The sequence below is a fragment of the Babylonia areolata genome, chromosome 9, assembly GCF_041734735.1.
Source record: "Babylonia areolata isolate BAREFJ2019XMU chromosome 9, ASM4173473v1, whole genome shotgun sequence".
Lineage (NCBI taxonomy): Eukaryota > Metazoa > Mollusca > Gastropoda > Neogastropoda > Buccinidae > Babylonia > Babylonia areolata.
The window spans coordinates 29,520,911-29,533,957 of record NC_134884.1 but is presented as its reverse complement, the minus strand read 5'-3'; the positions used below and the strand labels follow the sequence as shown (position 1 = coordinate 29,533,957).

General features: G+C 39.5%; 1 protein-coding gene and 1 non-coding gene across 2 annotated transcripts; both read right to left on the bottom strand.

Moving 5' to 3' along the window:
• Nucleotides 1–6,545: 6,545 nt before the first annotated feature.
• On the bottom strand, nt 6,546–12,230 carry LOC143285822 (uncharacterized). Its single transcript, XM_076593252.1, has 2 exons — nt 12,139–12,230; nt 6,546–10,141 (listed from the first exon to the last, which is right to left on the bottom strand). Exon 2 carries the CDS (start codon nt 10,139–10,141, stop codon nt 8,684–8,686), a length of 1,458 nt encoding a protein of 485 aa, XP_076449367.1. The 5' UTR covers nt 12,139–12,230; the 3' UTR covers nt 6,546–8,683.
• On the bottom strand, nt 7,273–7,359 carry Trnay-gua (transfer RNA tyrosine (anticodon GUA)). Its single transcript is given in 2 exon segments — nt 7,273–7,308; nt 7,323–7,359. It is a non-coding gene; the product is annotated as a tRNA-Tyr (tRNA).
• Nucleotides 12,231–13,047: the final 817 nt, after the last annotated feature.

The following is a 13,047-nucleotide window of genomic DNA, read 5'->3' as shown; positions in this document are numbered from 1 at the left end:
TCTGAAGGTTGAATTATCTGCCTTCGACCGCTTGCTACATACCTCTGAGCTATCGGGGACCCAAGTTGCAGTTCTCCAACGAAGGAAATTTGTAATTTTTGTTCAGGTTAGAGTTTATGAAAATTTGATGTTTATTATTTTGCGAAGGACTGAGTTCTAGTTTGAGTATTATCTGACAGCTCTGGGTCATTTTTGGCTCCAACCACCGTCAGAGACAGTATCACATGGCAAGCAGGTGTTTTGGAAGAGGAGAAACTGCAAGTGGAGGAACCGGTAGAATGTGTCTGAGGCTGACAGGCAGCGGGCAAGATCGCCTGCTGGAACATCTCAGTCATTGGATTTTTGTTTTGAAAAACCCCCAAAAAACAACAACAACAAAACAAAACAAAACAAACAAAAAAAACAAACAAAAAAAACAAACAACAACAACCAATGTCAAATGGAAATTGGACGTGGGCATGTAATGGTATGAGTTTGCAAGGAGCCCTCATACTTACATGCATACTACCGTGTGACAACAAAACTTCCCACCTCGTCCCCCGGCCCTGCATTGCACTGACACATACACACACACTCACACACACACACACGCATATGCATATATATATATATATATATATATATATATATATATATATATATATATATATATATATATATTGAATATATGCGTATATATGCATGTACATGTGTGTAAAAAGCAAAATCAATCAGCCAGGACGAATCACATCCAGCTTTTGGGATTTTCGAGATTCTCCCCTCTGGTCGACGGTATAGAAGTATAAGGACGAAAACCAATCGCTTCGCTTTTCCCCTAAGGCAGTCAAAAATCCAGTATAATTAGATACTCGGAATTTTTCAACAGTCAACAACCATAATCTACCAGTGAAGGTCTAGTCATTAGCCCCATCCACATGGAATCTGCGCCTCTGTTCAAACTTGTGTGTGTGTGTGTCAGTGTGTGTGTGTGTGTGTGTGTGTGTGTGTACATGCAAGTGTGAGTATGCACATTTTTTTGGTATTGATATGCATATGTATGTATCCTAATTTCCGTACTGTATCTGTGTCTGTGTATGATTTTCGATTCAGTTATGTTCGTACCTTTTTATGTACTACCCCCCACCCCCACCCCCCTCCCCCCGCCCCCCAATATTCCTTGTAACCCCGGTACACTTGGTAATACACTCGGACATATTCTATTCTAATGTGTGTAATCGCTTGTGCTCCTGTCAGATTAGACCCATAGCTGCTCTCTATCTGTGCATTTGTATGTGTGAATATGTATGTGTACATGTGTGTGTGTGTGTGTGTGTGTGTGTGTGTGTGTGTGTGTGTATCAAACGTATGTCAGTGTGTCTGTTTTACATGCCGCATATGTGTGTGCATGTTTGTGTGTACATGTGTATGTGTACATGCATGTGTACATGTGTGCGTCGTGTGTGTATGTAAATGTGAGTGAGAGTGAGTGAGAGGTGTGTTGCAGTCCGCATTACCGAAGGTAGAGAGTCACAGGAAACAATGACTGTCATTTTTTATTCCTTTTTCTTGATGGTTGGGAGTGGTGTTATGTTTGCATATTCTTTTAAAAAATCATATTGCAGGATACAATTTCTGCATTCACCCATTTTCACAGACAGGCTTTTTTGTGTACCCCGCCATTTAGGCAACGATATTCTAGCTTTAGCTGGGTACATGTGGTTATGTTGATGTTTCCGTAATTCATTGAACACTGGCATGGAATGCCGGGTCTTTAAGGTTTTGATATTGTGTGTACATGAACAGAGAAATGGGACTGACCCCTTCACTGCTACTGATGAGTGTACCCATCAGTGAAGGGCTGTCACCTCACGGAGATAAGACAGAGCTTTCAGGTCAGGATGTCAGTGAAGGGCTGTCACTTTAGTAGGATCACACAGAGCTGACAGGTCAGGATGTCAGTGAAGGGCTGTTACCTCACTAGGGTCAGACAGAGCTGACAGGTCAGGATGTCAGTGAAGGGCTGTCACCTCACTGAGGTCAGACAGAGCTGACAGGTCAGAATGTCAGTGAAGGGCTGTCACCTCGAGGAGATAAGACAGTGCTTTCAGGTCAGGATGTCAGTGAAGGGCTGTCACCTCACTGACTGAGGTCAGACACAGCTTACAGGTCAGGATGTTGGTGAAGGGCTGTTACTTCACACGGCTTCAAGTCTTCAACATTCATTATCTAAGGCAGACAGGATGTAGACGTGAACAACAATTTGATTATGAACATTCGATCTTGTGTGTGTGTGTTTGTGTGTGTGTGTGTTTGTGTGAGAGAGAGAGAGAGAGAGAGAGAGAGAGAGAGAGAATGTATGATGCACGCATACAGACTCTGCTATTCATGTTGTATATTTTTCATGGGGAAAAGGGTAGAATGGGGAGAGAGAGAGCAGAGTTGGAGGGGGAGGGGTGGTGGGGGTGGTGAGAGAGTCAGTGAACGGGAGCCCCATCACCTGTTCATGTAAGGGAGACAAACGAAATAAAACTACCGCTGCTCTTACCACAGAATTTTCTCCCTTAAACTCTCTCTCTCTCCCTCTTCCTTTCTCTCCACTTTTCTCTTTCTCTTGTATTTTCTGCGTTGCTCTCTGTCGGCCTATATGCCTCTTTCTTTCTTTTTTCTTTCTCTCCTCCTCCTTTCACCCCTGTCATCCCTCTCAACAATCCTCTTGCTTGTCTACTGACTATAATAATTGATGGTTGGGTTTTCACTTCATCAGTGCCTTGTGAGCACAGTTCATCTTGATATACATTATTTTGGGTCTTATCTATTGGGTGCCTTCATGGCTTAGTTGGTTAATTACCATTCTCTCAATCAGAAGGTTGTGAGTTCGAGCATCTGGATACACCCAAAATGTGAAAAGTAGGAATGTAGGATAAAATGAAACCTACAGAAAAAAAGCCACTGAAATAGAAGTAAAAAAACAAACAAAAAACCCCACAAAAAACTCAGAAAGATGTGAAAAACCAAATTGGAAAGTTTTTTTTGTTAGTTGTTGTTGTAGCTGTTATATATATAGACGTGTGTATGTATATTTGTGTGTACATACATATATATGTGTGTACATCTGTGTAAAAAGCAAAATCAATCAGCCAGGATGAATCACATCCAGCTTTTGGGATTTTCGAGATGGTCCCCTCTGGTCGACGATACAGAAGTATAAGGACGGAAACCAATCGCTTCGCCATGAGCTTTTCCCCCAAAGCAGTCAGTGCCCTGTTTCTCGAACAAATCCAGTATGATTGGATAGAATTGTGCAATCAAGAACCATCTACCTGAAGATCTAGTCATTATAGCCCCATCCACATACAATATGCAGCTTCTGTTCAAATGTGTGTGTGTGTGCATAAAAGTGTGAGTATGCACAAGTTTTTGTATTGATATGCACATGTATGTATCCCAATTTCTACTGTATCTGTGTCTGTGTATGATTTTTGATTAATGTTCATACCTTTTTGTGTCCTATACCCCCCAATATTCTTTGTGACCACGTTACACTTGGTAATAAAGACATATTCTATTCTATTCTAATGTGTGTAATGGCTTGTGCTCCTGCCAGATTATACCCATAGCTGCTCTCTGTGCATTTGTATGTGTGAATATGTGTGTGTGTGTGTGCACATGTGTGTGTGTGTGTGTTCATGTTTGTGTAAATGGTTAACATATTTGTGTGTGTGTTTTACATGTATATGTGTGTGCATGTTTGTGTGTGCATGCATGTGTACATGTGTGCGTCGTGTGTGCATGTAAGTGTAAGTGAGAGTGAGCGAGAGGTGTGTTGCGGTCCGCATTACCGAAGGTAGAGAGTCACAGGAAACAATGATTGTCATTTTTGACTCACTTGTATAAACAAAGTGAGTCTATGTTTTAACCCAGTGTTTGTTTGTCTGTGTGTGTGTGTGTGTGTGTGTGTGTGTGAGTGTGTATTCTTTGTAACCCCGGTACACTTGGTAATAGAGACATATTCTATTCTATTCTAATGTGTGTAATGGCTTGTGCTCCTGTCAGATTAGACCAATAGCTGCTATCTGTGCATTTGTATGTGTGAATATGTGTGTGTGTGTGCACATGTGTGTGTGTGTGTGTTCATGTATGTGTGTTTGTGTGAATGGTTAACATATTTGTGTGTGTTTTACATGTATATGTGTGTGCATGTTTGTGTGTACATGCAAGTGTACATGTGTGTGTGTAAATGTGAGTGAGAGTGAGCAAGAAGTGTGTTGCAGTCCGCATTACCGAAGGTAGAGAGTCACAGGAAACAGTGATTGTCATTTTTGACTCACTTGTGTAAACAAAGTGAGTCTATGTTTTAACCCCGTGTTCGGTTGTCTGTGTGTGTGTGTGTGTGTGTGTGTGTCTGTGGGTCTGTGGTAAACTTCAACATTTCCATTTTCTCTGCAAATACTTTATCGGTTGATACCAAATTTGGCATAAAAATAGGAAAAATTCAGTTCTTTCCAGTCATGTTGTTTAAAACAATATTGCACCTCTGTGATGGGCACACAAAAAGTTTTTTTTAAATTAAAAAAAAGAAGCCAAATTATATGCAAAATGAATTTACTGTTATTTTTTTTTTTTTTTTTATTCTCTAAACTTGGCACTTTGATCTGATACTCTGACACAGCATCAAGAGCAGTCATTTTTATCATTTTTTTGTTCAAACAGGAACTTCTTTTGCTAAGCATGGAAGTTATATTTCTGGTGCATGTCTCTGGTGCAGATAGTAAAAAAGGGGAAATTAATCTGTAATTAATGCTGGGGGGTTAATTTGCTTTACACTCATCTTTGTCATCTTAAACATTACGTTTTGAAATTATACTCAATACATAAAAAGCTTGTGTGTTTTACTCTCAGTGTACAGGGCTTTCACTATGTTCATTCGCCCAAGTGGTCTTTTTCAGAAAATACTAAAATCAATACTACGAATGAACTTCATAGATCTACTGCCTGAGCCCTAAAGGTTATGGGCAAAAATCAACTGCGTACACATATTTACACATATTCAAAGCGCGTGCTCATATTCCTCGCGAACGTGAAGGACGCCATTTTGTTTCAAGTTTTTGACCTGCCAGTTCAATCCTATATTCAATTGACAATACACGATAACATGTGATGGAAAGTTGGAGAAGGAGACCATTAAATATTTATTCAGAGACTGGATTATGCCCCAAACTGCCATAAAAATATATAAAAAATCAGTCAAAATTCACAGTTTAAAATACTAAACCATGAGAGTTAATACCCTTGATAAAATGTAAAAAATTTCCAGCTTTGACTTTCCAAATTAAGTCCTTTTCACTTCATACAACGTTTAGAAGTACTTGTACTTGGCTCTACATGTTATTAGTTTAACAAAATACTCAATTTTCATATCAACTTTAAAACTATAAAACTAGAATGAACATAAAAGAGAAATTGAATTGACCGTGTGGTACATTCCCAGCGGGTGTAACTAAACTTGTACATCTATCTAGATCCAGAGAAAACGGCTAAATGTTGCAGAGTGATTGCAGTGATAGTCTCCTTTACCGCGGACTTAAAAAGAATTCTTAACCGCTCTTACAGATTTTTTGAATGCCAAAGATACACCAGAATAATATGATTTAAACAGTGTTCTCACTGCGAATACCGCAATCAATTTATCGCCCTTAAAAAAGCATGTTTAAATGTTAAATTTTTGAATGTCAGTTAAGGAGCCACGATAGTGTATTGAGTAAGTTTCTTCTCACCCCAACACGCGGGGTTTGAATCTGCCTTCAGGGCTATTCTTTTTTCTTTCTTTCTTTTTTTTTTAACCCGAAACTTTATAATAACAAATACAGAAAACATTTTAACTATTAGATTTTTTTAAAGTGTATCACAAGTGAGTCTTGAAGGCCTTGCCTCTCTTGTTCCATGAGGGTATTGTGGCTAAATAATCTGTATTGCGTGACGTCACTCCTCCACTTGCAACACTTATCTTGGTTTGAGTAGCACAGAGAGAAAATACGAATTTTCCTGTGCCTTTTTCATATGGACATTAAAAGTTTATTCAGTTCTGAATCTTTTGACACCACATCGATATTCAGGATAATTCTTGGTTGTTGTTTTTTTTAAATCACTGGCACACAAATATGTGAGGGGTTTTCAAGAGCCGATTTCTCCATTTCTACTCCTTGGGCACACGAACATAGAAAAAATCATAGAAAAAAACTATGACAGATAGATCCATTCTTTTTATTTTATTTTATTTTTTAATCATTATCTTTGATATTTTTAACTTTTAGAAGGTATACAAAAGTAAACAAGAGAGGCAAGGCCTTCACGACTCAATTGTGATACACTTAAAAAAATTTTTTTAAATCTAATCGTTAAAATGTGTTCTGTATTTGTTATTATAAAGCTATGGGTTTAAAGAACAACATAAAAAATAAAAGAAAATATACAGAACCACCACAAACAAGAGAAGAAAAGAACACTTACAAAACATGCAAAAACAACCAATCAGAAAAGAAAAACAAATGCAAGCCTGTGTGCAGAATCATTTCTCATTTTAATTTTTCCATAATTGTGTCTAATTTGAGACAGAACACAAAAGTTAAACAGGAAAACCACACCCTTTTTTTTCTAAAAATCTCTTAGGTCAGTACCAGATAATGCTCTTCGGGGGGGAAAAGGCATAAAATATAGTACAAAGGAATAATTTAAAGATCAGTTTCAAATCCACTGATGCCAGAAGTGTACACTGGCAAGTGTTAATGGTTGACTCAATTCAGAAAACCAATGGTTGATCTGTATTTGATTTCATGTTCTAAAATTTTAACAACTTCACAACCAGAAAACATCTGAGGCAACTTTTCTTTTGTTTATGTCAAGGCACCTATTGGCTTGAATGTAATGTGTAGTTCCACATGTATATAAAACATAATTAAAACACAAGCTGGGAGACCACAGGAAAATTTTGAAGATCTAAATTCTAAACTTTATACCTTGTTCAATCAGAGTAACAGTTTAGATTCTAGTCTGTTTTGTCACAGTGGTCACAGTGATGGTGCGTGAGTATGTTTTTAACCTAATGTTTGTGACTGTGTGTGAGTGCGAGTGCGAGTGTGTGTGTGTGTGTGTGTGTGAGTTTCAGTAGTTTCAGTAGCTCAAGGAGGCATCACTGCGTTCGGACAAATCCATATACGCTACACCACATCTGCCAAGCAGATGCCTGACCAGCAGCGTAACCCAACGCGCTTAGTCAGGCCTTGGAAAAAAAAAATTTCCCACGAACCGGATTCGAACCAGTGACCTAAGGATGTCAGGCATCTCCTCTACAGTCCTCCGCTCTACCAACTGAGCTATCACGGGATACAGGTGTGTGAGTGTGTGATGTGAGCTGAATGCACATGTGTGTTTTTGTGTTGTGCATGTGTATGAATAAATAACAGTTTAAACACAATCTTTACACAACAGCAATGTCATAATACTGAAAATAATGAAACAATGAAACGGGCATATAACATAATATTACCACTGCTGCGATTGCTCTGTTTACAAATGAACAATAATGGTAACAACAGTAATTTATGAATGCTCCTCCTGCAAAAGGTGCAAGTGCTTAAGTAAATATCCATAATACAAATTACAAAGCAAATTATAAATTTTTTTATAAAAAACAACAACAACAAAAAAACCATACACAACATATTTGTATTGACAAATAAACTGAAGACTGGATGAAAGACCTCATCTCTCTTGTACCAATAAGCTTTTCTTGTGTTGTGACCTTGACCACTGATTATGAATTTCGATAGAGATAATTCTGTATCAATGATCAATATTTTAAGATTAAGACTGACGAAAATTGGATGTACAATGAGAACTCCGTCAAACTTTTTCAATTAAAATCAACCAGTGAATGACCTTGACCTCATCCAGCTTACCGCTTCATTATGAAGGGGACGACTGACAAGATCTTACTGAATATTCATAACGTTCTACCATCTCACTATTTTTGATTCCCATGCCATTTGCAGTAGTTGGTTTCAGTTTCAAGTTGGTGTCAACGCAAGTGGTCTGATCCAAATGTACTATGTACACCAAATCTGCTTTTAAAAAAATCTAAAAGTAGTTGGCAAAATGTCAACAGTGAGGTTGAGCACACACCCACAAGTACACACACGCACACCCACAAGTGCACATACGCACACACACACACACAGACACACACATATGCAAGCAAACATAGATAAGTGACACTATGTGATCACAGACCTACTTGTTCACATCTGAGTAAAATAAATAATATTACAAGGAGTTACAATGTTCCCAATCCTATTTGTTTTGAAAAACTGAGGGAAAATTGCTGCTGATTGCTGTGCAGATATGTGAGTAGAGCACAATATAATTATTATTAGTTGGTTTTTTTCCAGAGAAAACTACATTTCAAAAGCAGTGACAAGAGATATTGTATGCTTATTCCACTGGAATGCATGACCATTATTAATGATCAAAATATATATCAGGAGACTCTTATGTAAACCACATAGTCCCAATACACTTAGTAATAAAGATTCTATTTAGTTCCATTTCAAACAAAATAAAGCCTGCTGCTGACAACTGAGTAATAAATCTTCTATTCAAATCCCAAGACAGAAGGACACCTTGTATACATAATATTATATCATTTCACTTAATTTTTCTTCCTTTGCCCTTTTTCTTTTTGCATTCTTTCTTTAAAGGCAGCAAGTCTCTCTTTGCGATTTGCTTTCTTTTTCTTCTTTTTCCCCATCGTCGAGGGTTGTCCCTGTCGTTCTAAATGCTGCAGTCTTTTCTGCTCACGCCGCCTTTTGCTCTTGGTGCTGGCCCCCCGAAAACCTGGGTCCCCCGGGATGGGAGACTGAGAAAAGTCAAAGTCGATGCTGGCCAAGGGGATGCCTGGGTCTTTTGGGGGCATTGTCTGTGCTGGCTGACTCTCTCCCAGTGTGCAGCACCTGACCGTCAGTGCCTCAGACAAAGGCACCTCCTCTGCGTGTTTGGTGAAAACGTGAGACTTGTAACTTTTGAGGTCATGGTAGATGAACTGACAAAACGGACACAGAAAGACCATCATGGACTGGGAGGATTTCTGGCCCAGGTGCAAACCCATGTGCTGGGTCTCGCTGATGTGTGACGTCAAGTCCCTGTCCAGAACCTCTGCTCCACAGTCGGAGCAAACCGTGGTGTCCTTTGCCAGGTCAAACGTTTCTGACTTGGTGACAAGCCGCAAAGAGTACTGCCCCTGCAGCTTGTGATTCTGGAAGGTGTGCGACAGACACCGGTGCAGACTGGTAAAGATGGAATGACACTCAGGACAGGCGAACACTTTCTCTTTGCACAAATGCTGTGCGTCTTTGATCAAAGACGCCACAGACAGGTAGGTGAGGCACAGCTCCCCGGTCCCTGCCTCCCTCACTGCCAGGTATCTGCTGGCGCAGTAGTGGCCCTGCCTGCAGAGATGTTGCTGAGTGTCTGCCTGCTGCTGGCTGTTGAAGTTGCATACATCACACTGGAACACCACCTCATATCGCTGGTCCCCTTCTTCCCTGTCACTGTCACTGTGAGACACACCCACTTTAACTCGTTTACTGCTGCCCTCACCTGCATCTTCAGCGGATGAATGAGTCTCGTTATCACCATGGTGACGGCCCTCCCGCTTCCTTTTCTTTGGGGAATTTTTGGATGAGGAGTCTGTGACATCATCACCACTTGATGACCGCCTTGATTCTGCCCTGCTCCCATCAGACTTTGATCCTGTGGGAATATCTTTCCTTTCTTTACAGTTGTCTTCCTCCAGCTCCTCTGCTCTCATATCCTCAGGTTCCTCATCTGTCCTCTCTTCAGGGGGTGCAGTGGGGTCATGGAGCACCACAGGTGCTGACCACAGCTCTGGGAGGTTGGAGGGCAACCAGACATGACCAGGGTCGTAGATCCTGAGGCGCTGCCCATTGGGTAGGATGCCCAGCTTGCCCTTGATATTCCTCCAGGCCATGGAGTTCTCCCTCTGCACGCTGTGCAGCAGTGACGCACGTGCCACCACAATCTCATCGCGACTGTATGGCCCAAAGTCCTCCTCCACATCGTCAGGGTAGGGAGGTGGCACAAAATTCATCTGTAACACGCACACAACATGTATGTAAGAGGTCTAAGTACCTGTCACAAATTTCTGTTGTCAGGCACCAAAATAACTAAAATCAGGAACAAACCACAATTTCAAGGAACGAAAAAAAAAAAAAAGAAAAAAAAAAAAGAAAAAAAAAAAAAAAAGAAAAAAAGTCCATTATAGTAGAAAGTACTGTGGTAAAAAACAACAACAACAAAGAAACAGATGCTTACTGGTTATCAAATTATCAATGAGACGAGTACTTAACTGAGAACCTTATTTTTTTAAACAAAAAGAATTCTCTAGAAAGCGTAAGAAATCAATACATTTTCTAAGATAGCAATCAAACTTAAAACACATTTATTTCAAAACATAGTTTTGTTTATATTACAATAATATGTCGCACCTGCTCTCATGCACTTCAGAAAGCATACTCACTACCTGTACATTTTTTGTTATTATATTCTAATTAGAAAAATCTGTTATCATCAAACAAAGATTATACTTAATTAGATGTTAGAGTCAGGTGCATTTCATTAACTGATAACATGGCAGTTGTTGCAGTTGAACTTGTTGCAGGATACACAGTTTTCAAAAAAATTAACTGGCAATATTACTGTGATATTACAGTAATATATTGACAGTGATAATGCTACCAATACAATAAAAGCATTGATTTGTCATTGCACATTTTAAAGTAGTGATGCTTGATGTGATGGAGGAGCTTTTCCCATCTGTGATGAAGGAGCTTGTCCCATTGCCAAAGCTTTCAAGTTCTTCCTCATCCAGAATTTTATTATTACCGGTACTTATGTAACCAAATGATAATTCAATATTCCTGGCAAATAAAACAATACACTAAAAGAGAGAGTTTCTCTCTCTCTCTCTCTCTCTCTGTGTGTGTGTGTGTGTGTGTGTGTGTGTGTAAATGTGCATGTGTACTGCTTGTGTATAACTGTGTGTGTGTACATGTATTACTACTATGTTATGAAATGTCTACATTTGTACATCCTACATATATATGTCATTGTGTACAGTGTGCATGATGATGATTCTCATGTGCACTTATGCAGCTAAAGGAAGGATACCAAGCTAGTAAATCATCAGCTATATATACTATAGTATTATGTACAGTTAAACATATTTTCCTCTGCTAGCCAAATCTGTTTTGTTCAATGAAAATTAAAACAATATACATGTGTAGGTCAAAGGAAAATACATTACTATGTCAAACAGGTTGCATTGCTTTCAATTTTAGTTTTTATTAAATGAAACAGCCTAGGAAAAGACAAAGAATCTACATAACAGTGTTTGTTCAGTAAAATTTTTGGTGAAGCAAAGTCATGCACTGATGATGAAAATAGTAAATAATATGAGACCATTTCAAAATATGAGCCAGTGCATTCTACTCCCTGAAGTCCCCAGCACATGTGTGTTTGTGAGTTCCTTCATAGTGAATCCCTGTGTGTGTGTGTGTGTGTGTGTGTGTGTGTGTGTGTGTGTGTGTGTGTGTGTTGTCCGTTCTGTATTGTTTGCCGATCATTTTACAGGTCATGTCGAAGTTGGAAGTGTGTGTGTGCGTGCGTGCGTGCGTGCGTGCGCGCGCGCCTGAGAGAGAAAGAGGGAGAGTTGGTGGATGTGCTGAAAACGCAGTAGGAGGCATGTACTCGCGTGGATGGGTGTGTAAATACACGTGAGTGTATTTTGTAAACTATCTGGTCAACGGGTTGCCCTTCATCTCCCCTAGTTCGTCTGAAATTCAATAACACTTTTTTCGCAAATACTACTTGAAGATCATTTCTTGGATTTCTCATTAAAAAAATTTTTTTTAAGAGATAAGAAAATCTGAAGCACACGCTACACAGTACTGTCGAAGCGAAACTTGATTTGGATTAAACCGTCAACATCACTGTATCTGCCTGCATTTGATCAAACTTTGCCTTTGAAATAGAACACGCTCTATCAATTGTATAAGCGATTACGATGATGAAAGAAAATAGTCTTACTTTAAGAAGCAGAATCACGGAGATTGACACACATGTATCCAGAACTCAATGCCTTTCCCTGCACATTTTACAAAAGTGCTGTGTACGCATGTGCAGGAATTCCGCGGAAACGCTACGATACTGAATTTGGACAGGAATTTATTGGAAATATTAAATTGGGAAAATCCCTGTTAAAAGACTAAAGTGGAACATGCTCGCAACCCACATTGTTATGATCATCATTGGTTTATTTGGTTTTTTGGGTTTTTTTAAATGTTAAACCAGGAAGCATAATTACCTTTTCCATATTACGTCGTGTAAGAGCTTTGTCACTGAGAAAAAAAAATTACATGTATTGCATGACAAGTGTGATGAAATGTCTCGGTTTTCCCTATTTGTTATTGTATGTGCGTCTGTTATATAAATGGTCACATTCAGCGAACACTAAACGTGACAATAAAAATGGTAAATCACTCAACACTGACAGGAAACACGCACTGGCACCGGCTGATTTGTACACGGCCCACTGTGTATCGTACTGTAGTAGTTGACTGTGACGTGGACGGTACACATGGCACACACCGCGACACACACACACACATCTGATGGCACACTGTCACACACACACACAGACACAGACACACACACCGGCACACACACACACCTCACACACACACACACACACACACACACACACACACACTCACACACACACACATCTGATGGCACACTGTCACACACACACACACACACACACCTCCGTCACACACACACACACACACACACACACACACACACACACTTTCAGTGAAATTTTTTTTTTTTAAGTACACACTAAAAATACACAAGTTCATGCTTGACTCAAGTTGAGTGACACTGATGTTCTTGGGATCAAAGTCAAGCATGGGGAGACCGGCCGGCTTGGATCAG

Excerpts from the sequence above, each read along its gene's own strand:
- LOC143285822 (XM_076593252.1), bottom strand. The coding sequence starts at position 10,141 with ATGAATTTTGTGCCACCTCCCTACCCTGACGATGTGGAGGAGGACTTT.